This window comes from Lemur catta, chromosome 5 (genome assembly GCF_020740605.2).
Source record: "Lemur catta isolate mLemCat1 chromosome 5, mLemCat1.pri, whole genome shotgun sequence".
In the NCBI taxonomy this organism is placed as follows: domain Eukaryota; kingdom Metazoa; phylum Chordata; class Mammalia; order Primates; family Lemuridae; genus Lemur; species Lemur catta.
Window position 1 is genome coordinate 30,512,203 of NC_059132.1, and position 26,400 is coordinate 30,538,602.

At 58.5% G+C, this 26,400-nt stretch overlaps 1 protein-coding gene across 2 annotated transcripts in view; it reads right to left on the reverse strand.

Annotated features, from left to right (window-relative positions):
- SLC6A7 (solute carrier family 6 member 7) overlaps positions 1-24,489 on the reverse strand; it is a 29,941-nt gene extending 5,452 nt beyond the window's left edge. The window contains exons 1-14 of one of the 2 annotated variants that reach the window (XM_045551384.1): positions 24,078-24,489; positions 20,268-20,451; positions 17,978-18,109; positions 17,555-17,789; positions 15,743-15,881; positions 14,246-14,380; positions 12,922-13,025; positions 12,668-12,792; positions 11,896-12,008; positions 11,654-11,785; positions 11,088-11,187; positions 10,793-10,893; positions 10,056-10,223; positions 5,862-5,989 (exon numbers count right to left, since the gene is read on the reverse strand). In XM_045551384.1, coding sequence (XP_045407340.1) covers positions 5,862-5,989; positions 10,056-10,223; positions 10,793-10,893; positions 11,088-11,187; positions 11,654-11,785; positions 11,896-12,008; positions 12,668-12,792; positions 12,922-13,025; positions 14,246-14,380; positions 15,743-15,881; positions 17,555-17,789; positions 17,978-18,109; positions 20,268-20,451; positions 24,078-24,110 — 1,829 coding nt within the window. In that variant the 5' untranslated portion in view covers positions 24,111-24,489. Of the gene's footprint in view, positions 1-5,677; positions 5,990-10,055; positions 10,224-10,792; positions 10,894-11,087; positions 11,188-11,653; positions 11,786-11,895; positions 12,009-12,667; positions 12,793-12,921; positions 13,026-14,245; positions 14,381-15,742; positions 15,882-17,554; positions 17,790-17,977; positions 18,110-20,267; positions 20,452-24,077 lie in introns of those variants that run through there. The other variant, XM_045551385.1, reaches the window with a different exon arrangement.
- Between the last annotated feature and the right edge of the window lie 1,911 nt (positions 24,490-26,400).

Consider the following 26,400-nt stretch of genomic DNA (forward strand, 5'->3'; position numbering starts at 1 on the left):
GAGGTGGAGGGAGTTACAGGGAGCTAGAGGTGGATGTCTCTTCCCCCGCAAGGAAAAACAGGGATTATCACCATTCTCTCCAATGGGACATTGGATGGGTCACGTCCCCTCTCTGGGCCTTAGTTTCCTCATTGTTACAATGACATTGAACCTGTGGTCCCCAAATAAAGGAACTGAGCTGGCTGCTGCAGAATCACCAGAGAGTTTGCTAAAAATACACAGATGTTTCCGGCCCCACCCTCAGTCTGGGCAGGGGTCCAGGCAGCTGTAGTTTTAGTAAGCACCCAGGTTTGGGAACCCTGCATTGAGCACCCCTCCCCCAGTCCCCCACTCACAATGGAAGCCTGAAGGTGCAGTTATCGGGTTCTCCCCGCCCCAGGCTTGCCCTCCTGTCCTCCTCCCTGACTCAGCTAAATCAATATTGACCAGAGGCCCCTCCCCGCCTCTCACTCCTCCCCAAGCCCCGAAGCTCTTTGAGACCCTGACCCTGGATCAGCAGAGTCAAGGTCAAAGCAAGGCTTGGGACCAGGATGCTGTTAGTGCTGTGCCCACTCCCACCCTGGTGTGGCTGGGCATCCCAGCTCACCGGAGAAACCGTCAGGGCTCATCCTGCAGAAGGAATGAAACTTCCTTCCCACCTGGCAGAGCCAATGCCAAATCTGTCTCTGAAGAAGGGGTCGCTGCCCCCCTCCCCAGCTCCCTGGGTGTGGTCCCAGCAGAAGGCTGGAGGGGGGTGGGTGGAGGCAGAGGGCCCCCCCCACCTCTCTCCCCCAGGCACCTCTGTGGGGCCCACTGTTCCTGTTCAACCCATTCATCTCACACATGGGGACACTGAGGCCTGGTCTCCAAGGCACATCGCCATGGAACTGCCCCGAGCCTCCAGGGTGGCCTGTCCCTGGCTCCAGCCGTGCCAACCCCCAACGTCCTTCTCCCTGGGCTGAGCCTCAGTTTCCTCATCTGTACGAGGAACAGCTGGCTAACGAGAACCACCCCACCTAGGAGGTTTCTACGTGCCATGTTTTGCCCTAAGCAGTCCGATCATTTTTTAAAACTATAGATTGAGCATCTATATTATCTCATTGAATCCTCTGCAAGGCAAAAACTATTCTACCCATTTTACATCTGAGGACATTGGGATTCAGAGAGATGACATAGCAGATTCCGCTGGGTTGTGGAGCTGGGATTCCACTCGGACCGGTGGGTGTGCTAGTCCTCCTTGGCCCCTACCGGCTACCGTTCCCCAGGGGCTGCAGCTCACAGAGGCTGTGGACTTGAGCAGAAAAAGGCTTTTTCCCCAGACAAAGAGCGCTCCTGAGTGGGGGAGCAGAGAGGAGGCCTCCGTGTGGCCAGAGGGGCGGGCAGCGGCTGTGTCCTGGGGGAGCAGGCCCCGGCGGCAGGAAGTCAGGCAGAGATGGCGCAGGGGGTGCCGGCCAAGGATCCGCGGGCGGGCCGGCAGCCCTGGACGCCCTTCCAGGGCAGGACCAGCGTCAGTGAGGCCCCAGGCCCCGGAGGGAGTGGCCTGGAGCTCAAGGAACCAAACTTTCCATGAGCCACCAGCAAAAAATGAGTCTGGAGGAGAGAGTCCACCGCAGACCCTGAGGCTCCGCCACCAAGGGTCACGTGGGATCCGGAGGGGCCTGACACCGTCTTAACTCTTTGCTGGTTATCCCCAAAGCCACCAGAGAACTGCGTTCAGTTTGATGCTCCCTCGTGCAAAGCTGTAAACCAGCCCTGTGTGGTCACTGGGGGGACTGAGAGATGAGGACAGTCCAGTCTCTGTCCTGGAGGTGTTGGTGCTGGGGCAGGGCTGTGGACACAAATGTGTTCCTTCCATTAGCAAGTGTGTGTCACATGCTCACCGAGGCCCCGTGCTGGGGCCCTGCAGCACCGTCCCAAACCCGTGTGACGCTGCCGCAAAGTAGGAGTTATTTCCCATGTTTTATAGGTAAAGAAACTGAAGCTGAGAGAGGTTAAGTGACTTCCCCGAGACCACACAGCCAGGCAGGGGCAGAGATGGGAATGAGCCGTCTGCAAAGGACCCTGCTGCTACCCCAAAGTGCTCTGGGGTCCCAGGGGCACAATGTAAGGGTCTTGACAACACAGAACTAAAATGCGTTGTCTCAGAAGGACATGGGAGCCCTGGGCAGGCAGGGCTGGGCTGTCGGGAATCACCAGATGCAGGACTGACTCAGACCCCTGGAGACTCTAGGAGGCACGTCTGGCTGGGGACAGAGGAAGGCTTATGGAGGAGGGGTGCTTAGGAGGGACTTGAGAGGAAGGCCAGGGTCCCGAGAGGTGCATGGAAGACGCTGGGGCAGGGCGGAAGGGACGGCCTAAGCGAAGGCTGGGAGGCAGCACAGCTGGGCCTGCTCGGGGCACAGCGTGAAGATGAACTTGGCTGGGGATGGACGGGAACCCAGCGGGCAGGGCCTACCGAGGACCAAACACTAAGGCAAGCAAACCAGTGTGACCCCTGGTGTCTGGTGGCCCTCGCTTGGCCTTGGGAACATGGCTGACGCTGAGGGTGTGGGGAGGAGCCCCTCCTCCGCTCCCCTTGCCCCCTTCCCCGCCGTGTTCGCTCTCAGAGATCACAGGCTGGAAGCCACTGCAGATGCTCCAGGGCTTGTCTCAGCGTCTTCTGGCACCCAGGGGACACCTCTGACCAGACCCCGCACAGGATTGAAGGGCCCCAGGGCACCTACCCCACAGGCACGTGAGCTGCCCCCCCACCCCCAGGGCTCCGCAGCAGCCTCCCAAGTTCAGGTGTCCACGGACACAGATCACCGGGAGCGGATGAGACGGGACAGGGAGGCCCGAGTGACGGGGGAGCCCTGGGCCTGGCCTCAGCCCCACATTCTCACCTAGGTCCTCGGACAAGCCCTGTCCCCTGGGCTGCTCGTCCCCTCAGTCTGCAGAGCAGTCAGCCTGCGGGGAGGTGACAGGAGGCCCTAACTGAGCCGTCCTGTTTCACAACTTCTGAATCAGTGTCCGCATTTCACGTTAGGAAATCCCCCTAAAACCCCCTAAAACCCAGCTTCCCAGCTGCTCTCAGAAAGCCGGGCAACCTGGGCCACCTGCTGAGAGGTAGACCCCCTCGAGCTTTCTCCTCTAGTTCCCTCTCGTCTTCCCAGCACTCCCTGAGGGCCAGTTGCCAATTATTCTCCTGCTCACGGGGACAGCTTTGCTCACCTGGGTTCCCCGGCTGGCCCTGTAGGCACGTGGGTTTGCCACCAGCTAGGACATTCTGGGATCGCAGGCTGGGGTCCCGCTGTGGACAGGGCTGCCATGTCCTTTGAGATGCCTACTGTGCAGTCACGGGTCCCCCCCCTCCCCCGGGGCTCCCTGCTCCCCAGTCAGCTCCCACTGCCATCAGGGCCTGGCCGGGAGACCTGGCCTCGATGAAGGGACCCTGAGGGCAGCGGTTGGGAGATGGCGCAGGCAGCGGAGGGAGGAGCAGGTGGGGCGGCAGGAATGGCTGAGAGCAGAGGAAATGGAAAAAGCAGGACAGGCTGGAAGACTGGGCCAGGGAGGGCAGGACAGGGACCACAGGCCAGAGGCAGGGGCGGGGCAGGCCGCTGGGACCCACAGGTTCTAAGAACCCTCCGATCTCACCCTTGGAATCTGGAGAGAACAGAAGCCTAGACTCCTGGGAGCCTCCTCACCCTCTCCCAGGACACCTGGCTGCAGCCGAGAGGCCGGAGAGGAAACTCCCCAGTCCAGGTGCTGCGCTGGGGCACCCCAGGAGGGCTCAGGGCTGGGGGCCCTGCCAGCAGGGCTGCAGCCGCCCACCCAGTGTGGGAAGAAGCACCCTGACTTGTGAAGGCCGTTCTTGCATCCTTTGCAAATGAGCAAATTCATCTCTCTCCCCCATCTGGAGCCCCAAACAGAAGGGTGGGAGGGGGGCCTGGCCCTCTGTTAGGGGGAATTTATTAATATCTGAAATATGCAGCCGCCCTTCCTTTCCACCCCCAATCAAAGCCTTCGCAAACACCTGGGCCTCGCATTTGAAAGGCCCCGGGGCTCTTTTATATGACAAGGCCCTGCCAGGAGGGGGTGGGTGGAACCAGGAAATTCTTCCTGCCTGGGAAACTCTTGGCTCCTCCCCAGCCTGGTCCTGCAGATCCAGCCCCCACCTGCGGTAAAGGCCGAGGTGCGGGGAGAGGAGAAGGCAGCCGGGAGGGGCGGGGTGGGGGATGAAGGGCTCTGCCCGCCTTGGCTGGGTAGCCCTGAGCAAGTCTCTTCCCTCACCAGCCTCCGCATGTACCACGGGAACTGAGTGGTCTCGAAGGGCCTAGAGTTCCTCCTGCTTCCTCACCCCACCCACCCACACTGTCGGGGAAATGGCAGAGTCCTCATCTGGGAAGGGAGGCAGCTGAGCCTCAGTTTCCTCGTCTGTGCAGTGGGAGCTGGAAGGCCTGGGCTGCCCACCGGGCAGCTCCCAGCAGGAAGGAGACAGGCCAAGGAGCGCGATTTCACGTGGTATTTATTAACAGCGGCCGACGGAACACAGATGGGGGGGAAGACACCAGAGACAGGACGCAGAGGCTACACAGCTGCTGAGGGTCCCTGCCCTTCTGGAGAATGCCATGTGCACCAGTCCTGCTTGGGCATTGCTGCGCCCCACCCTCCTCTCCCAGGGACCCACGGGACCGAGGCTGCCGTCTGCTCGCTGCCAGCCCAGGCCCCGGAGCAGCTGGGCATGCATGGGGACCACCTCTGGGCCTCGAGGCTGCCCCGCCACCTACAGCCAAGGCCAGCTTCCCAGGATTGCCTGGAGCTGCGGGACACAGCAAGGGCAGAGGGACTGTGACCCTCACTCCCACCTCCCCAGCTTGCACAGCTGTGGGTGGCTGGGTGAAGGAGTGGCTCTACTCTGAAATGCCAGGGCCTCCTTTTTGTCCCCACCCACAGCCCAACGCCCGGGCTCAGGCCACTGGCACCTCTTGTCCCTCCTCCACGGGCCTCCCACCTCCACCCTGCCCCACTGGGGTCTGCCCTGCACAAACCCAGAACCATATTCCCCTCATGCATCCCCTGCCCATCAGTCCTGGTCCCTGGCTCCCCCGCGGTCAATTCCCCTGGAACCCTCCCGCAACCTGGCGATGGTCTCTGCCCCACCCAGCTCCGCCTCCTCCTGGCCCAGAGGCCCTCCCACCCTGCTCTCCTCTCCTCCTGCAAACCTTTCCCATCCTCCTGGGCTCTCAACTCCCACCTCCTTCAGAGACCCACCCACCAGGTCTGCAGCAGGAGCCCCCCAGGATCTCTCTCCCCGCTTAACTTACTGGCCCTCCGTCCCCTCTGCAGCCCTGACTCTCCCCACCCAGCTCGAGATTCTGCTTGTGTTGAAGCAGTGGGGACAGGCTCCCGAGAAAAGGGAGGGGTGTGGGCCCCGAACAGAGATGAGAAGGTGGTGCCAGCTGCCCCATGGGAAAGGGAGCTGGCTAGTCAGGAGGCCTGAGGTCGAGTCCCCTCTGCCATGTGACCTTGAGCAAGTCCCCACCTTCCTGGCCTCAATTTGCCTATCTGCAAAGTGGGGCTGAGCTGGGTCATTCTCAGCTTTGAATGGGTGTGTGTGTGTGTGTGTGTGTGTGTGTGTGTGTACGTACAGGGACTTGATCGAGGTTTCAGGAGAGGCAGAGGCCACAAAAGGGACTTGCATTGGGGGACCAGCATCGCCTCCCATAGCCTCTCAGAACCCCAGAGGGCACAGCTGGCCCTTGTGGCCCCTCGGGTGGGACCGTGGGGCCTGGGCAGGGCCTCCGTCCGCCTGCCTCCTGCCTCACATCATGGACTCCTCCTCCTCGGCAATCTCGCGGTCCACCTCGATGGCCGTGTTCTCGAAGCTGGTGATGCCCCCGTACTTGCGCATGTGCACCATCAGCGGCTTGGGCGACTGGCTCCCGGCCAGCGTGGCCACGTACATGCCTGTCCGGTTCTCCTCCAGCGACGGGCCCCAGTCCATGGCCGGCCGGCTGGCCTGCTGGAGCCGCTGCAGCGGAGTAGGAGTAACGACAGCCGTGAGAACAGGCAGAGCTGGCAGAGCCCCTGCTGGGGCCAGGCTCCCAGCAATGGCCTCACCGCATCACCTGGCGGATCCTTGCAACAGCCCTGGGACCAGAGGCGGCGAGGGCAGGTGATGGCGCGGGGTGGGGGGCCGGGGGAGGGATCCACACACCTGGATGAGAATCCCGTTCTGCCACTTACGAGCTGGACGGCCTTTGGCAATGCCACTGAGCTCTCCGTGCTCTGTCTCCTGGCCTGTAACTCGGGAGTCCTGAGCCCCTCATAGGGTCGTTGTGAGGACACTGAGATGATGCACTTGGCAGGGTGACAGGGACAGGGTAAGGCCCGGAAATGGTGGCTGTTGTTATAGTTACTTGGCAAGCCCCTCCTCTGAGCATCTGAAGGCCCATCCGGGAGTCTTTCCTTAAATCCTGGGCGCTGGGAGCTTTCGGGAAAGAGCCATGACCCGGGAGAACTGGGGCAGGATTGCAGCCGATGGCCCCAGTGTCTTCCAGCCCTGACCTTTCCCTCTGGAGCCCCAGTTTCCATGGCAGGAGGGGGCTGACTAAGATGATGACTAAGCCTGGACATTCCAGAATTGCTTCTTCCTCAATCACGTCCCCCAAACCCTCTGCCTGCTCTGCCAGGGAGAAGAGCCCCCGGACCCTTAAAGAAAGGGCGGGAACCAGCATGAAGTGCAGCTCACTGGGCGCGGGTCCCAAGGGAGATGCCGTGAGTGATGCCCTTAGCCCGGGGCCTGGCACAGCAGGGTGAGACTTCGGAAAGTGTGTTAAGAGCCTGTTACTCCAACGCTCAGAAGCCTGCCAATGGCTTCTACCCCACTTAGAGTGACGTCCTAAGTGTTCACTGTGGCCTCCGGGGCCTGGCCCCGTCTACTTCCCCGACCTCGGCTGCCACCACGCTCCCTGCTTCCGCTGCTCTGGTCACACCACCGGCCTCCATGCTGTCCACAAACACATCAGCCCCTCCTGCCTCAGGGCCTTGGCACCTGCTGCCCTTCTGCCTGCAACGCTCTCCCCTTGCATGTCTATATGGATCATGCTGTCCATTTAGTCACATCTCTGTCACCTCCTCAGAGAGGTCTCCTCTGACTCCACTGGTGCCAAAGTATCATTCTCCATCCCTCTATTCCTGTACTCTGTTTTGTGTGTTCGTTTTTAAAGTATAGCACTTACCTTTACATGTTTGTGCATTGCCTGTCTCCCACATTAACATACAAGCTCCCCGAGAGCAGGGGCTTAGATTGCTTCCAGCCAGACACCAGTGCTCAGTGCAAGGTTTCTGCACCTGAGCGCTCTCGAAATTTGGTCTGGAGAACCCTCTGCTGCAGGGGCTGTCCCGTGCACGGGACATCTAGCAGCATCCCTGACCTCCATCCACTAGATGACAGTAGCACTCCTCTTGAACCATGGCAAACAGCGATGTCTCCAGACAGTGCCAGATGTCCCCTGAGGGCAAAATCACCCCCTATGAGAACCCCTAGCCTAAAATTGAGCACCCACTGTGCTCCAGCTCTGTGCTAATTGTTTTTTTTTGTTTGTTTGTTTTTTGAGACAGAGTCTCACTCTGTTGCCCAGGCTAGAGTGCGGCGGCATCAGCCTAGCTCACAGCAACCTCAAACTCCTGGGCTCAAGCGATCCTCCTGCCTCAGCCTCCCGAGTAGCTGGGACTACAGGCATGCGCCACCATGCCCAGCTATTTTTTTCTACGTATATTTTTAGTTGTCCATATAATTTCTTTCTATTTTTAGTAGAGACGGGGTCTGGCTCTTGCTCAGGCTGATCTCGAACTCCTGAGCTCCAACAATCTACCCGCCTCGGCCTCCCAGAGTGCTAGGATTTCAGGTGTGAGCCACCACGCCCAGCCAAATGGCTCTGTGCTAATTGTTGGCTTAACCTTCACAGTATCCCAATGAGAGGGGTATTATTACTTTTACCCTCTACCCCCATAGATATTATCTGAAAATTAAAGCTCAGAGAGGTTAGTTAAGTGGGCCAAGGTCACACAGGTGGGAAGTGGTGGCGCTGGGATTTGAATCCATCCTGAACTTTTAAAATACTTTGCTTCTCTGCCTCCCACAATGCTGACTATGTTGATAAGCTCCTTTTCTTCTCACAGCAGCCCTATGGGTAGGTATCACTGTACCTATTTTATTTATTTATTTATTTGAGACAGAGTCTCACTCTGTTGCCTGGGCTAGAGTGCCTTGGCGTCAGCCTAGCTCACAGCAACCTCAAACTCCTGGGCTCAAGTGATCCTCCTGCCTCAGCCTCCTGAGTAGCTGGGACTACAGGCATGTACCACCATGCCCGGCTAATTTTTTCTATGTATATTTTTAGCTGTCCATATAATTTCTTTCTATTTTTAGTAGAAACAGGGTCTCACTCTTGCTCAGGCTGGTCTCGAACTCCTGAGCTCAAACGATCCACCCGCCTCGGCCTCCCAAAGTGCTAGGATTACAGGCGTGAGCCACTGTGCCCGGCCACTGTACCTATTTTAAAGACAGAGAAACAGAGATTCAATGCGTTGCAGTAACTGGCTTAGAGTCACACAGCTGGCAAGTGGCAGAACCGGGATTGCAATCCTGGTGTGTCAGTGTGGAAGCCCTGCTCTCTGAAGGTGGCACTCTTGAGCCAGGCATCCGCTCACTGCCCCCTTCGAGCCCCCAACAACATGCCCCTTCCACCTGGCTGTGGGGGCTGCAGCAGGGCAGGGGAGAGGCAGTGACTTCTGGGCAGCCCGGCATTCCCAGTGGCTCGTTAGCAAGGCTTGAGGATCACCCGCTTCCTGGGAGCTGGGGCCTCCGCCCTGAGCATCTCCCCTCTCTCCCTTCCCCTTGCAGACACCCTGGCTCCCAAGCAAGGACACGAGGCTCCTCTAGTGGCACAGGTGGCGCTCCTGAGGTTCGAAGAAGGGAAGGAGTTTGCCCCAAGTCACACAGCCGTTGGAGGCAGAGCAGAGGCTGGACTCCAGGCTGCCCCTGTGTCCCGGGGGCTGTGGCCACCACCCACTTCTGCCTGAGAATGGTGGCAGGGCGCTGAGTCTCTCTCCAGGGCCAGGTGTGAAGGTGAGGTGAGGGCTGCCGAGGGGCAGTGCCACTCAGTGGGGGCAGCAGTGCGCTGCTAAGTGGGCGTGCAGGATGGGGTAGGGGAGGCCTGCTCTGCAGCCAATTTCAGTGGTGTAAATATTCCTATCACTGTCAGGTTCAGGCTATCAATGGTTTAACAACTGGCTCACACGTTCCTGAGTATTTCATGATTAGCTCTCATGAACCAGTAGGAGCTGGCTCCAGCACCTCTGGTGGTGTGTGTGTGTGTGTGTGTGTGTGTGTGTGTGTGTGTGTTGGGGGTGGGGTCCCCCACACTCTCTCTGGGCCCCGTCAGGCTCACTCAAGCTCCATGCACAATGGCAGCCTCTTGCCACCTGAGGATTCCACACCTGTGGCTGCAGAAGTGAAGGGCTCGATGTCCAGAGGGTGCCCCGAGGCTCAGGGGGGCAGATTTGCCTGTGATCATGCAGCACAGGGTCACTTCTCCCCTTTCCCAGGGCCTGCAGACCCCTGTGCCAAACAGCTTGTACTCTGTTTTCTGGGTCCGTCTCCAAAACCCTGGCCACAGGCAGGGCTCACACCATCATTCTATCCCAGGCCACCGGTGGGACTTGTGGGCACAGGAGAAGGGTGACAACCCACCCTCTGGGGTCCCTCAGTCTTGCCATTTGACCCTGAGTTCCAGAGGGAAGCTCTGGGCTGGTGACCTGAGTTCAAGTCCTGATCCCTGCCTAACTCACCGAGAGAGCCGAGCCAGTCCCCTGTCATCAGGGGTCACTGGATGTGCCACCTCTCCCCTGAGGCTCCATGTGGCACAAGGTGCCACAAGGCGGGACTGCAGCCCCTGGATCTGTCTCAGGCTGGAAGAAGCCTGCAACACCCTGGATAAGGTGCTGGTGCAGCTGTCTTCTCCTCTGGCAGGGGGGCCCGGGGCAGGGCCACAGGGCAGGAAGGCTGAGGGCCGGCAGGGCGGGGCACTCACCTCCCAGAGCGAGCCCTCCTCTCGAAGCACGGCCACCAGCATGCCGGCTGGGATCAGGAGGCAGGACAGCAGCCCCATCAGGATGCCCAGCAGCTCGGCCCAGGGCGGGAAGCGGTAGTTGCCGTACTCTGAGGGCTGGTACTTGACGATGCTATACACCAGCAGGGCCTGCAGGGTCAGGGACCACCAGCATCACAGTGGGCCCCAGGGCTTGGGATAGCCCAGGTCTGAGCTACCTTAAGGTCTGAGATAGCCCAGCCCAGTGCCCGCCTAAGGCCTGAGAAAGTCCAGCCCAGAGCCACCCAATGTCCTAAGCTGTCCCAGAACCTGAGATGGTCCATCTCTGGAGCCTGTGCAAGGCCTGAGCTAGCTCCAAGCTAACCCTACACCAAGGCCTGCAACAGCCCAGCTCAGAAGCACCCTAACTCCTGAGATGACCCATCTCTGAGCTGTTCCAACCCCAAGAGGAGAAAGCACAGCTTCAAGGTCCCAGCCCTGAGGCCCTGAGGCCTGGGAGAGCCCCACCCACTTACCAAGCAGAGCCCAGCACAGCCACAAAAGCCGGGGGCACCATGGGGTGGCGGGGAGTGCAGACAAGGAACCTGACGCCCACCCCACTGCCCCGACAGAGGCTCCCCTGTGGACCAGGGTGGCCCTGCCAGACTGAACGTGCAGAGGGGATCCTGCTCTCAACCCGGGGGCCCCAGCCAGCACCCCTCCCTCCCAGCGCTGGTTACCAAGAGCGTGGCTGGGGACAGGAACAGCCAGCAGGCCCTGAAGTAGAGGCCCGGCTTGAAGCCCAGCATCATGTGGATGTCTCGGCAGAACCTCTGAATGCCTGCAAGGGTGGGGAGGAGGAACGGCCCCACCTGCAGGCCCCACAAGCACCAGCAGCCCCTCCTCTACCCCAGCTGCCCCCACCGGAAACCCTGGCCCTTGGGACCAGGGACTCCGATGCAGGGGGGCTCCAGGGTGGACTCCCATTCTCCCACTGCGGGGAGCCCCACGTCCGCCACCCACAGCCCTTCTCACCATACACCCGGGTCACAGCGAGGCACGTGGTGATCACCACCACCATCAGCCCGAAGCTCGCGCTGTAGTCGTCCAGAAGGACCAGCCAGTACATGCCCCCCTGGAACACAGGTCGCAGAGCTGGGGTCCCCTCTCCCAGCCTCGCTCCCTGCTGCAGCCCCCTTCACCTGGCAAGAAGGGATTGGGAAGCAGCCAGGCTGGCCGGCGGTGCCAGCCAACAGGACAACAGCTGGCCACCTGCTCAGCCTCCTGGGCCTCACGACAGCCCCCATTTTATCAGTGAGGAAAAACAAGCTCGAGGAGGAGAAGTCACTGTCCTGAAGCCACTCAGCGGGTGCGGGAGCAAGGTTTGAACCCGGGTCTTTCCAGCTAAGACTCCAAAGCCTGGACTCTGGGTCACAGGGCCGAGTTGCCACCCCCGGGACAGAGGGCCTGGGGTGGACTGGGCTCCTCGCAGAGAGGAAGACGTAGGCGGCCCAGTGACGGCTCAGTGGGGCCAGGGACATTGCTGCGGGCTCGTGGCCCAGCCCCACCCGGCCTGCCGTCCTCCCTGTCGCACCACTCACTTCGGTGGTGAGGACCAGCCCCAGCAGGTACATGGCCACGCAGATGAGCCCCGAGAACACCACCTTCTTGGGCCGCAGGTAGTACGGGAACTCGTCCGTCACAGCTGTCACAATGGTCTCCAGAAAGGCAAACTGGGGGGAGGAGACGGGTTGGGGGCCAGAGTCTTGCACCCACCACACACACATACCCCCTCCCCCCCCCCCCCACACACGAGGTGCCCGCTGCCGTGGACGAGGCTCACCTGGCTGTCCAAGCCGAGGGTCAGAAGCATGAAGAAGAAGAGGAAGGACCAGAAGGGCGACAGAGGCAGCATGGTCATGGCCTGGGGGTAGACAACAAAGGCCAGGCCGGGGCCTGGGCCAAGGGCACACGGGGTCAACAGCTTGGGGCGTGCAGCGGCCCCCACATGCACACTGAAACACACACGGCTGCTCACACCCTCCTGGGCCGCTTTTTCAGCCAAGCCCAGAAACGTACACTCAATGCACACTCCGACACATCTTAACTCCTAGGACACAGGCTGGCACATCGTAGGTGCCCAACAGACATAGGTTGATAGGATAGATGAGCTAATAAGTACATGAATAAGCATAAGACCCAAATATAAAACCTCATTAGAAAATACTTATGTACATAATCATTTGACAAATAATTCCAGTAACACACATCCATTGGCATAAGACACACATGATTCCAAGATCACCCTCACCCTGGATTCACTTGCACACAGACATCTGAACACATAATGTTTCATTTGTACAAACATGACAAGCCACAAAACATGACAATCTCACATAGACACAGGTTCATGCACACTCATTTGCACACCCATCCCTTTGCATATGGATACTCAAAGACTAGTTAGGACATGCTCATCTGCATGCACACGTGTGCATACACACACACAACATACACACGCACAATCTTGCTGGTCCACACATAGGCTCACCGGCCCAGCCCTAGCCGTGGCCGACACACACCCTCACCCCGCCAAGGCCTGGCAGCCTACCCACCTGCTTTGGCAACTTGGTCCACAGGCACACCCAGCTCCTGAGACATGTAGCCCAGCACGGAAAAGATTGCAAAGCCAGCCAGGATGCTGGTGATGGCATTGCCCAGAGTGACAATGAAGGTGTCTCTGCCAGGAGAAGTCCAGGCACAGGCCAGGGTGAGCTGGCCTTACCCTCAACCCCCCAGGCCCTCCCTGGCCAGCCACTTTCCTCCCAGCTTTGGCCCCCCGGGGTCTCAGAGGCTGCGGGGCACTGACCTATAGATGTTCTGGTGAAACGTGTTGTAGGAGGCAAAAGTGAGGAGACCCCCGAAGCCCACACCCAGGGAGTAGAAGATCTGAAGAGCAGCTTCGATCCACACCTGCGGCAGGAAGGATGGGAGGGGGCAGAGAGAGGGGCTGGCACACGGTGGTGTGCGGAGGGCCACAGAGAGGGAAGGAAGGTGGGCGAAGACAGTGCAGCAGGTCCAGGATGGTGTGGCCAACAGCCTGGCTCACAAGTGACGTGGACCGGGAGCAAACCCTGCCCCAAGGCTCACACTTTGGGACATGGGCAAGTCCCTTCCCCTCTGTGGGCCTCAGTTTCCCACCCAGGATCTAGAAGATGATCTCTAAGCGTGGTCCAGTTCAGAAGCACGTAGTGGCTAATGTAAAATTTCAGTAGATTCATATGGACAGCAATTAACTCCTTTACTTCCTGCCTGGAGTCACAGGGACCTGGATTTGGGTCCCAGCTTCACCACTTTCTAGCTGTACAGCCTGGGAAGCCACATCACCTCTCTGGACCGCAGGACCCTCATCTGTAATGAGGGGATAGGAATAGTGCCCACCTCAGAGGGGGATGGGGGAGGCTTAAATCACTGCACATGTGCAAAATGCTAGAAGTGGGTCAGGCACAGTCACCGGTGAGTAAGTAGTAAATGTTCGCTGTCAGTACACTGTTGTCATCATCATTACTAACTCCCGCCTTGGGGTTTGGAGTCACACAGGTACGTGCTGGGAGCCCTGCTCTGCCACTCCCCAGCCGTGTGACTGGAAGCTTATAAACCAACTCTGTTAGGCCTCAGTTTCTTCATCTGTAAAATGGGGAGAATGACGTTTACTTCACAGCATTGTTGACACTAATAAATGAAGTATAATATATAGCTAATGACAATGTATTGTATTCTTGAACACTGCTAAGAGAGTGGATGAATGTTATTAATAAATGTTCTTACCACAAAAATGATAATTACATGAGGTAATGCACAGGCAGCTAGAGGTAACCATTCCGAGAGGTATATGTGCTTCAAAACATCATGCTGTACCTGGTACATGCATACAATCTTATCTATCAGTTTAAAAATGAAAACCTAAATAAATAATAAAATAAATAATTTTAAAAAGACACACAGGACCCAGGGGTGGGCGTGTGACCCGGGCCCAGCCAGGCAGAGCATTCCACCCTCCCGGCACAGCACGGAAACTGGGCTCCCCACTTGGAAGACTCCGGGCCCTGCCCCCTCTTGTCCCCAAGGAGCCCCCGTTCCACTCCCGGGCTCTGGCCCGACCCCTCCCTCTGCGCCCAGCCCTGAGGCCTCACCTTGGAAGACAATAGGTGGTGGAACTGGGGGGTGAGATAGAACTGGATGCCCTTCCAGGCCCCCGGGAGGGTGACTCCGCGGACCAGCAGCATGAGCAGGATGAGGTAGGGGAATGTGGCCGTGAAATACACCACCTGGGGGACGGTAAACGGGGAGCTGAAGGCAGGGCACCCTTGTTCCACGCTGCTCCTCTTCATACAGTCCTCATCCTGGTAACTTACCTCCCCAACCTTGGGGTAGGCCAAGCCAGGAGCCAGCCTTCATCCAGGATGCCTCTCTGTCCCTCCCTCATTCCTCCACACACCCAGCAGCCGCAAAGTGCTATCGCCCCGCTTCCCACAGCCACCCCAAATCCATCTGCACTGCGGCGCCTGGTCCAGGCCTCCTCCTCCCCGGGTCCACTCTCTGCCCCTGCAAACCCACTCCACACAGTCGCCAGACATTCGGCATTCCCAAAGTCCCCTCTGCCCTCTTTCCTCCTTTTCCCAAACCTCCAGCCACTCCTTCAGCAAACACTATCAAGTCTCAACATCTCATGACCGTGGCTTTGACCATGATCACCTCTCCCCTCTTTCTAAATGCCTTCTGCCCTGTCTTTTCAGTGTTTCTTCTAATGGCTCTATTCCTTGTGGATGACACTTCTCAGCACTTTGCAGAGGGACAAGATCTAATTTATAAGAGATTCAGTAAACCACGCAGGTTTCCAAGTCCTTCTGAATTGGCTTCATCACCCTTCCTCCCCTTCCTTCATCACCTAAAGTAGACAGCTGTGGCTTTGTCCTCCTGGTTTCAGTTTGCCTTCTTCAGATAACATTATTCTCACTTTCCCTAGCTGGGGCTGACACCGTTCCCAGTTCCAGGGCCGGGCATGTGACCCAGGCCCAGCCAAGCAGAGCATCCCACCCCCTCAGCCACAGAGATTAGCTCAGGGATGGGTACGTGGCCTCGCTTACCCAATAAGCCTCAATTCTAGGGTATTTGTGAGCCGGGGGAAGGAGACAACCCTTCACCAAGCAGATAAGACGTAAGCCCAGAGCTGGGAGGGTCAACCTCATGGAGAATGAAGCCAACCTGGAAGAAAGCACTGCCGAGACCCAGACAGCTTCCATTGACCCCCTAAACCCAACTGTGCCCAAAGCACACCGTCCAGACTTTCCAAGTGAGTGTGACAGCTGGGTTCAGGTCACTTGCATCTCAAAGAGTCCTCACTCACATACCCACCCTCCAAGCATTCAACAAACTCTTGCTGAGCTCCTTCCAAGTGCCAGGCAGACCCTGCCTCGGCGAGCCTCTGGCCCAGCAGGGCAGCCGAGCCCCCTGCGCGTCTGCACCTCCACATCTTTCTGCAGGCAGAGCTCGTCCCCCAGTGCCCTCTCCCTTCCCCTCTTCCTGGCTGAAGTCTATTCATTTCCGCAGACTCAGCCCGTGCCCTGCCTCCTGCAGGAAGCCCTTCCCCAGCCCAGCCCCTCAGGCCTCCGGGGCCCCCCAGGCTTCACCTTGCCGGAGGACTTCACACCCTTAAGGATACAGAGGAACACGATGACCCAGGCCAGCAGCAGGCAGAGGCAGAGGTTCCAGCGGATCGCCCCAGGACTGCCGATGCCCTGGCTGCCTTGGATATGGAGGACGTAGCGGCTGTGGGAGACAAAGGTCTGAGTGTCCTCTGCTCCACAGACATGGAGTCGAGCCGAGTCCAGCCTGCAAGGCCCTCCTGCTCTTCTCCATGTGTCACCCTCCTCATCCCCGGTCCGTCTCTGACCAGCTCTGCTCCCAGGAGGCTGGCCTCTACAGACCCTGTCACCGGGGCTCCCTTCCTCTCCGACTTCCATTGGGTTTGGTGGATGGGAGGCAACAGCAGGGTATTGGAGGATGGGAGGAGCAAGGGGTCTGGGTATTTGCACACATACATGTGTGCATGCACTTCCATGCCATCAGGAACACATGCCGTGGCAGTGTTCCTCTGCAGCCACAGCTCTCGCTGGGCACTCACTATTCTGAGGCTCCAGTTCTCCCCTGGTCCCCTCCCCTTGCCTCCTTGGTTCGTGGTGCCACCCTCTCCCCATGGCTGGTCCCTGATGCCTCACCTTTCCCCGTGGCTTCCCTGACCCTCTGAGAAGGACCTTCACTAAACTCCCTTCAGGTAAGCCCTCCGGCAGTGCCATCTGCTCCCTGCCCACTGCCACCTGCATGCCTGACTGACACAGTGGGCCATGGCATTGCCATGGAGACCCCTCGCGGCTGCCAGCGACCACGTCAAGTTCTTTGGCTTTAAGCTGCAGACCCAGGCCCTCCCCTCCCCGCTGGTCAGACGTGCTCTGCAGCGGGTGCAGACACATGAATGAACCGGGTAGAACCTGCAGGTTTGGGACCAAAACATTTCAAGACCTGGGGCCCATTTGGGGGAAAGTTCCTAAGAGCAGCCCTTTGTAGGTGAAGGTACGTCTAGTCTGTGTTCTCTGGCCAGCCAGTGGTCCCCACCCAGGGACCAGGCTACTTTAGAACGCTCTAGAACAGGATCAGGACTCAGGAGTCCTTAGTGCCAGTACTACCTCTGTCATTAACTACTGAGCAAGCCTCTGGGCGCTGTTTTCTCAGCTATGGGGTGGGGCACTGGGATGGGGTGATGAGCAACAGTGTCCCACCATTCCCAGGGCCCACAGTGTGCCTGGCACTGTGGTGGCAGTTTTACCTGTGTTACCTTGTTTAATTCTTGTGACAATCCCTCACTCTATTAGAGTCTTATGTCTCCCATTAGACGATTCTGGGATGGTCCTGCCTGTGTACAGTCCTGGCGCTGTGTTAAGTGCTTTACCTATTGATATAGGAGGTGCTCAGTAAATATTTATTAAAAGAATAAATGAGTGTGTAAATGACTGACTGCAAAGTAGGGGCTATTAGCACCCCCTGTTATGGGGAGGAAACTGAGACTCCATGATGTTACTATTACTGTCATCATCACCACCACCATCATCATCATCAGCTAGCTCTTCCCGAGCACTGACCATCCACCACACTGGACTGCACAACTCACGTGCTTTCTTGTCTTGACCCTCACAACAGCCCTCTGAAACAGCGACTATTATAGATTCCACGCTAAACACAAAGCAACAGAAGCCAAATAAACTGTGCAAGGCCGCACGGCTGGTCAGGTGCGGAGCTGGGACAGAGGCCGCAGTGCCCCTAACACCAGCGCCTGAACTCATGTTCCAGGTGCACGCTGAGCCCCTTGGGGATGCGGAGCCCTCCTGCCCTCTGCCCACCCCGGCGGCCTGGGGCCCTCTCACGCTGCCAGGCGGCGGCGGCCTGACCTCCAGTACTCCTCGCTGGGGCTGACGGTGTAGGTGAGGTTGAGGGGCAGGGCCCCGTTGCCGTCCTTGGAGCCTCTGTGCTCCAGGCAGAGGTCCGTGTTCCACCAGTTGCCACAGTGCTCCCAGGGCAGGTTGCTGGTGAGGGAGGCGAAGAGGTAGAAGAGGACGTAGGCGATGATCATGTTGTAGTAGATGGCCACCAGGCCCACGATGAGCAGCATGGCTGCACCAGCACCTGGTGTGGGGGGAGGCTGCTGGGCTGCTTGGCCGAGCCCCCTGCAGGCCGGCGGTGTGGCCCCCAGCGAGCCGGCACCTGTCTGGGCTCACCTCCCTGTCTGTCTGGAGCTTGGGGCTGGGGTGGGGCAACCTCCCCGCTGCCCCAGGCCCAGACAACCACCCCTCCGGGGACCACGGAGGCCTCACCTTTGAAGAGGGGGCTGATTTTCCAGACGGCCAGGGGCCCCAGGCTGGAGAACTGGCCCAGAGAGAGCTCGAGGAAGAAGAGGGGGATGCCGCAGATGGCCAGCATGAGGAAGTAGGGCACGAGGAAGGCGCCTGCGGAGGGAGGGTCAGCAAGGGTCTCAGGGGCGGCTCCCCCCAAAGCCCGGCTCTGGCCCCGCTCCTCCCCGGGGGCTGACGCCACCTGGGGACCTGAGGAGGCCCTGAGGTCTGTCTGCTCTTTTACACCCGATCCCTGGGGCCGAGGGGGCCGGCCGCGATTCGCTCCCCTCTGGAGCCCCCCGTGCCCAGAACCGGGCTGGGCTCAGAGCAGACCCTGAGAAACGCCTGCTGAGTGAGCAGAGGAATAAATGAGGGAAGGAACAAGTGAATTCCCTACAGAAGAAGATCAATGCCCTTCAGAATCTGGCCCGATCCATCCACCAAGCCCCTCTCCCCCTCGCCACCCCAGACACTTGTGGCTGCCACCTGGGGTTCTGTGGGCACAACAGCCCTCCCCGTTTTCTTCGCATATTGGCAGCCACCTCATTTAGAGAACTGCCCACCACCATATGGCTCGGGAAGGGCTGCCAGTCACACCAGCCACCCCGCTCCTGCCCTCCCTCCAGCCCCCCACCCCCGTGGGCACTTACCCCAAGCCAGGCCAATCAGAGACCTTCCCTGCAATTCTGTACGGATTCATTCAGATAGAGCAGTTCTGGAAAGCTCTGGGGTTGCTAAACCCACTGAGAATGAAGTCATCCCAGAGTTGTCTGTGGCCACTCCACCCACCCCCCCAATTGCAGGGAGAAAGCCTGTCTCAGGAAAAAATGAGGTCAGCATGCAGAGAGAACGAGGAAAGAAACGGAGAGAGGGAGGACCCAGAGACACCATGGGCGGTATTGACCTCCTGGAGTTTCAGAGGGCAGCTCCAGTTCCGCACATTCTAGCCCTATAAATTTATCTTCTCTTTGCTTCATCTAGTTTTCTTTCCTTTTTTCTTTTTCTTATAGAGATGGGGTCATGCTATTTTGCCCACGCTGGTCTTGAACTCCTGGCCTCAAATGATCTTCCTACCTCAGCCTCCCAAAGTGCTGGGATTACAGGTGTGAGTCCCTGTGCCTGGCCCGCTTCATCTAGTTTTTGTTTATTTGTTTGTCTGTTTTTGAGACAGAGTCTCACTCTGTTGCCCAGGCTAGAGTGCTGTGGCATCAGCCTAGCTCACAGCAATCTCCAACTCCTGGGCTCAAGCAATCCTCCTGCCTCAGCCTCCTGAGTAGCTGAGATCACAGGTGAGTACCACCACACCTGGCTAATTTTTTCCATTTGTAGTAGAGATGGAGTCTCACTTTTCCTCAACCTGGTCTCAAACTCCTGAGCTCAAGCAATTCTCCCACTTGGGCTTCCCAGAGTACTAGGATTACAGGCGTGAGCCACCATGCCCAGCCTTGCTTCATGTGGCTTTATTTGGAGTTCTCTCACTTTATAAATGCACACTTCTTAAAGAGTTTGGTGGAGATGCGAAGAGATACAGATGACTGGTGAGAGCCCGTTGGCCCTGGAGAAGCCTAGTACTGGGTTGGAATGTCGGGTCTGCCACCCTGTGGCCTTGGGCAAGAAAGTGGGCCTCTCCCAGCCCTGGCTGCCACATCTTCATGGTGCCTGCCCACGAGGGTCATCATCAGGGTTAAAGGAGACGGGCACAGAAAGCGCGAAGCCCAGGGCCTGACAGGTGGTGAGCATGCCACCCAGCTACTGCTAAGACCTAGAACAGTAACTCGATGGAGAAGCAAGGACAAAAGGGAATTTTTTTAAGATGAGAGAGATTCTGCGTTTGCAGTCTGAACGGAAGGACCCAGGGGAGAAGGGGAGACTGAAGATTCAAGAGAGGGGATGATTGATGGCGGAGGCTCTGGGGGAGGCGGGGAGGAGGCTGCCGCACGGTGCTCACGGACAGGCAGATGCAGCTCTTTGTCACGAAGCAGGCAGCTCCCTCTGCCCACCACGCAGGGCCCAGGAAGCGCCCAGCCTCAGGGAGAAAACCACGTGGGTGTCTATCCTGGGATGAGAGGGAGGAGGAGGCGCTTGGGTGATGAAAAGGGACAAGACAGGGTGAGCTCCCTCCTCCCAGCCCCAGGCCACTACAAAACACTTTCAACTAAATCCACCCAAGGTCACACACAAGACAGTGGCTGAGGTCACCTAAAAGCTCAGTCCACCCCAGAGCCTTGGCCCAGCGCCCCGGACACCCATCAGCGGGCCCTCGGGCCCGTACCTCCTCCGTTGGTGTAGGCTCGGTAGGGAAAGCGCCAGACGTTCCCCAGGCCCACGCAGTAGCCGATGCAGGACAGCAGGAAGTCCAGCTTGCCGGTCCAGTTCCCCCGGTCGGCAGCAAAGTCCACATCCAGGTCGACATCGCCCTGGTCACTCGGGGTCATCAGCAGGTCAGGGGTGACGGGCTACCAGTAAGGGAGACAAAGGGGGTGCAGGAGGAGGTGAGGCCAGGCTGGAACTGTGACCCCAAGACAAGAATATGGAATTAGACAGGGCTAAATGGAGAGATGCTCTATCAGTTCAGATAATCAAGTGCTCTTATCTGGGCTAACACGGTCACATGCAGGATGGGGTTTTAGGTGACTCTAAACTTACTGATCCAGCAGGGTGGCTCAGGCACTAAAATAATGATCCTGATCATTTTTGGCTCATGGTTTGGCTAACACAGAGGTCAAGTGAAGGGACGGTCCTACTTGGATGATGATTTCTTAGGAACAGTTGCGGTGTACTGAGCACTTACTATGTGCTCACTGCACTAAACGTTTTACTCACATTACCTGATTTCATTCACGAAACAACTCTATGAGCTGAGTACTCATCTGAGCTCCACTCTGAGCATGAGGAAACTGAGGCTCCAGGCGGTGTCATGACACACCCAGGGTTTTTACCAGGCTGGCTAGTGGGGGAACTAGGTCTCCAGCCCAGGGCTTTCTGATGCGAAAGCCTGAGTCTTCACCCCCCCAGTGCTGGAGTTCTGATCATTCTGGGCGCCGCAGTTTAAGAAGGACAGACAGTGAGCAGCATGTCCAGAGGCCAGGTGGCCAGACTGGAGGGTGTTCAGGAAAAGAGGTTCCAGGAGGACAACAGGAAGAAGCTGGGAGCCCTGGGCATAGAAAGAGGAAGACCTGGAGGGACGTGGGCTCCCCAGGGGGAGGGATTAGACTTAGGCTCTGTGGCTCCGGGGGCCCATTGAGAACCGTGAATTTTGGCTCACGTGCAGGAAGAAGCAGCTTAAGCCCTGCTCTGTCTCAGAAAGTCACAATAGTGGGCCTCTGGAGAAGAGATGAATGCACAGAGGCGAGTGGAGGCCCCGACGTCCCCTTCCATGGTTCCAAGTGGGTGGGAGGTCTATTGGGCATTCTCCCTCCGGAGAACCTCAGTGGTAGTGGTGACCACAGTGGTGATTTAGCCTAAGGCTGGCTATTGGCCACAGGGGCAGTGGTGATAGGGACAGCCTGGCATGATTATGGGTGATGGTGACAATGACAAAGAGCATGGAAAAGCTGCTTTTAAAGTAACTAGGCACCAAGTGTTAAAGACACACATGCCTGGCGGGTCCTTAGCTGTGATCTTGGACACGCTGAGGTGGGGGTAGCAGCAGCTCCAGGCTTACCTGAAACCCGCCCCTCCCTTCCTATGCCCCTTTACCTAAGGCTGCCTCTCCAGCCGGGTGAGCATCAGCCTTCCGGAACCTCTTGCTCCCAGGTGAGCTCCGGGAGGGATGGGGTAGCAGCCAGTTGACACTGGCCACTGGCATTGGGTGGTGAGGCAGACCTGTCACCCTGAGACCCACAGCCCCATTTAGGCCAACTGGCAGGAGGTCCTGGTAATGAGACTCCTCTGATCCCTCCAGAGAAGCTGCCCTTTCCATGCTCACGGAGCGGTCCTGGCTCTCTGTTTCCATGGCGACAAGAGTTCCAAGAGCAGGATGCTGCCAGCTCGTCCCCCTCCTCCCCCAATCAGAGGGAAGCCTGCTTCTGCTCCAGGGGCAGGGGATGGGGTCCTCCAAAGCTGAGCCAATCAGGAGCCCACCTGGAGCCCCCAACCCTACCATGGGATGAATCCCAGGAGGCTGGCACGGTGAGGATGGGACTGGTTGGGGGACAGAAGGAAGCAATCAAATAAATGGGGCAGGGTTGGAAGCTTAATGAGTTGCTTCATACTTCCGCCTGGGTGTGACGCTCCCACTCCTGAGCCCCCCCACTCCCCACCCCAGGATCACGCAGGAACACACACCTGAGTTTGTCAGGCCTGCACCCTCTGTCTTAGGGAGCAGCAGATGGCGGTCCCCACAGCAGGGGCTGGGAAATGCAGGACTGCCTAATCCAAGGCTCTCGTACCTTCTTCAGGACAGAGAGAGACAATGGGAATCTGCAGTCCAACTTGATCATTGTATAGATGAGGAAACTGAGTTTCAGGGAGGGGAAGGGATGAGTCCAAGGTCAAACAGCAAGTTAAGGGCAGAGCAAGACTTGGACCCAGGATCCCCTGACTCCCAGGCCAGTGCTCATCTCTGAGCAATGCTGCTCCTTTCCTGACATGGCATTTTCTCACCCCCTGCCCCCTTCTCCTTGAGACCAGGGCAGGGGACCCTCAGAGGAGGTGGCCCCGCCCCTGCCCCGTGAGCTCTAGGTTGCTTAGCCTACCTGCAGGTAAGCAGTAAGCCTCACCCCTCTGTGCTTTAGTTGCCTTGTCTATAAAGTGGGGATAATAAGACCCAGTCCCCAAAATTGTTGGAGGATTAAATGAGATAAGGCTCGCTAAGCTCCTGGCCTAGCACCCTTCACAAAATGTGGCTGTTACATCATGTGTGGCAGAGAGGGGCAGGGGTCTTGTGGGAAGGGAGGGCCAGAGGGGAGTGGAAAAGAATGGGGACAGGACGAAAAGGATGGATGCAAGAGACCCACAAATGGCCCCAAGAAGTCACTCATGTCAGTGAATAAGGAAGACACACCACAGTGGGTCCAAGCCCAGCTGCCAAGGGCAGAGAGCTTGAATGAATGAGTGTGTGTGTGTGCACGCGTGCGCGTGTGTGCGGGGGTGGGGGTTGTAACACCAGCCCCTGAGAACAGTCTTCTCACATCTACCAGCCCCTTCCAGCTCACAGCATTGCTGTCTGCACCCTCGCACACCCAGCAGGGCCTGCTTTGGTGCCTCCACACTGGGGGTGGCCCAGCCCTCGTTCAGGTTAGAGGATGAACTTGTCCAAAGTCACAGGGCAAGTGGCAGCCACAGAAATAGTCTCCAGGAGATCTAACTCCTTGGTTAGGACTGGTACCCACCCAAAAGCCAAAGGCCAGAAAACTTCCCCGGTATTCCCCCTCCCCACACACTTCCAACTTGGTGGGGACAGGCTGTCTGGGCCCATGATGCCTCTCTCATCCCAGCTTCCACCCCCACCCCCATATCCCTGGGCCTCCCATTCCCACTCCCTGCCTTTGCTTCCCTTCAGCCCTTTGAAGGGGCAGCCTGCTGTCTCAGCCAGGACACTAAGGCTGCCAGGAGATGGGGGGAGGCAGGGAGGAAGCGGGGGTGGGCCTGCAGGGCAGGAGCAGGCGGGAAAGAGGAGGGTCGCCCCTCAGGTTCATGGAGCCTGCTTCAGTGTGCAGATGAGCACCAGGACCATACCCCCACCTCCACCCCTCTCAGCGACATTAGTCGAGCTCAAGGCTGGTGCCCAGCTATTCTGACATCCCTGCAATCAGCCCCTGGGGGAAGCAGGCGGCAGGACTGGGGAGAGACCCGTGCCTGGTCCCAGGCCACCCCTACCCCGCGCGCCGGGGGCTGCTGACACCTGTTCACAGGGCCTGGCCCAGCTACCCCTGCCCCCAGCACTCTCCAACCGGATCCCCAGATGGCAGGGGCGGGGTTGGGGTGCAGGCCATGACCCCTGTCCTCCCTGCCATCCCTCTGCACCGGGCCTCCCCCAGAGCCCCGAGCCGGCGGGTGCCCCCTCAAAGCCTCCCCAGGGGTCCCGATGGGGGCGGGCCCCTCCAGCGCTCCCTCGGCTGACCCCGCCCTGGCGCCCTACCTTGCGGAGGTGAGCTGCCTGCAGCTTCTTCATCTCGGAGGGCTGGTGGCTGGGCTTGCCCGCTTGGCTTCCGTGAGCGCAGAGAGCAGCGAGGCAGCGAGAGATGGCCCGCCGGCCGCTGCGCCCTTGTCCCCGCGGCTCCCGCGCTCCGGCTGGGGCGGGCACGGACGCGGGCGCTGCCGTCTGGCGGTTGCGGGCGTGGAGCGCGGACCGGGCGCTGCGAACGCCTTGTCTTTCCCTGCGCAGCGCCCGCGGCTGGGGAGGGGTGCGCGGCTGAGCCCGCGTAGACACCCAGACAGACGGGCTGACGGACAGACGGCGGGATACGCGCGCCCCCGCACGCAGAGCTGCGGATTGGAGGGGCCGAGCGAGTCGGGAGGGGGGGGTTCGCGATGGAATCTATCGGCCTCCTGTGTGACCTTGGGCAAGCGACCTGCCCTCTCTGGGCCTCCCTTTTCTTAGGTGGGCAACTAGGGAGACAGGCCCCGTGCATGGACACTAAGAGCCCAGGCTTGGGCTCCAGAATCCCCTTACCCCATCGCCTTCGCTGCGCGACCTTACTGAAGTCCCCCATGTTGCCGCTTCACCTGGAAAATGGGGATAAGAATCTCACCTCCCTTAGTGGGGTGTGAGGAATTCAGGGAGATACAGCATAGAAAACATCTGGCACAGGGCCCAGCACATAGTAGGCGCTTAGGTAACATTTATTCACTGACTGTGGGTTGTGCACTCCACCTTTAGTCAGATATTTCTCACTATTTATTGAGCACCTGAAATGTGCCCGGTCCTGGGCCAGGTGTCTTATTTTCTCAGCCTGGAGGGCAGGTGTTATTACTCCTACTTTACAGATGAGGAAACTGAAGGACAGAGAGATTAAGCTACTTACTTGAGGTCACAGAACTAGTGAGTGACGCCAGAGACAGAGTCAGACCTCATGGACCTTCCAGGCTGGTGGGGGTCCTCAACACTCCTTTCCTTGGGATGAAAGCAAAATGGGGAGGTTTGGGCAAGGAGAAGGGACAGCCAAGTGCCACCATATCATCATGACGGTTTGTGACTTAGATTATCGGCAACCGGGTTCCTGTCCACCTGCAATATGGCCTTGGGAAAGTTATGAGTTCATACCTGGAAAATGAGCCACGAGGCTAGGATGAGAAATTAGCTAGAGCAATTGTGTGCGTTGCTTTGCTAGGACTGACTGACTGATATATGCTAGTGGACCACCGTACACATGATAAATTGTGTCCCTTTCACTGTCAGAGTGTCCCAGTTCAGACATTAGCCACATATCCGGTTGCCCTACCATTGGTCGGCATGGGGGAGGCCTTTGGGGAGGGATGAACGTAAGGATCTGCTCTCTTTCACCCTTGGAGTTTGAAAGGAGGAGGCAAGAGTTTAAATCAAAGCATGGCTGGAGGATAGGCCTGGCCAGGTCCCAGGGCCACCTGTCCTCCCCAGGTCCCCTCCAGCTGCTCTTCCCTTTCAGCCCAGCTGCACAGGGCGAGCCAGGGGCTCTCCAGACCCAGCAGGAATGTGTCCCCTCTGCCCCTTTCTCCCAACTCATATGGGGCCTAGGGTGGCCATGAATGTGAAGAGAAGGAACATTTATTGAGCACTACTGCGCTCATGATGGACTTTAACACCCAATATCTCATTTTTAATTCTTTCCAACAGCCTGAGACGACAGGTTAGGGCATCTCATTTAACACCTGAGGAAACTGAGAGGAGTAAAATCATGTGCCCGAGGTCACACCGAGCACTGGGTCTCTGGGGTTTGGAGATAAAGCCAGGAGAGCCGTGGGCTGTGCCTGGGGACAGGCAGAAGCCAGCGCCTCCTGATCCAAGGGGGCCCAGGCAGGACCCGCCCCACCCGTCCCCAGGGCCTGCCACTGCATCTCCTACAGGAGGGGTGGTAGCCTTGTGGAACTGCTCCCTCCCACTGGCCCTTGAGTTTCATTAGCCCCTTTGGGAGGCACAGGGACCCGCAGGAACAGGGAGTAGGGAGGGGAGCTGGCTCAGAAGCCGGCAAGACTGGCCTCTTTGTGGCCCCTTCCTAGCGGCCCCTAGTCCCCTCACTTCACAGAGCCAGTCCTGGGGGAGGAGAGGGGAACAGGGCCAGGACTTCCAGCTTTCTTGAGCAGAAACATCATGAAGTGACCCCTGAGCATCAGTGGCAGTCACTGGGGCTGTGGGGTGCCTCTCAGATGGGGAAACTGAGACCCAGAGGGGGCACACTCACTCAGGGATGCAGAGCCAGAGTCCCGCCTGTAACCCAGGAGTCTGACCTCTGCCAGGCCCTGCCCTCCGGATCCCAGCTCTCTGC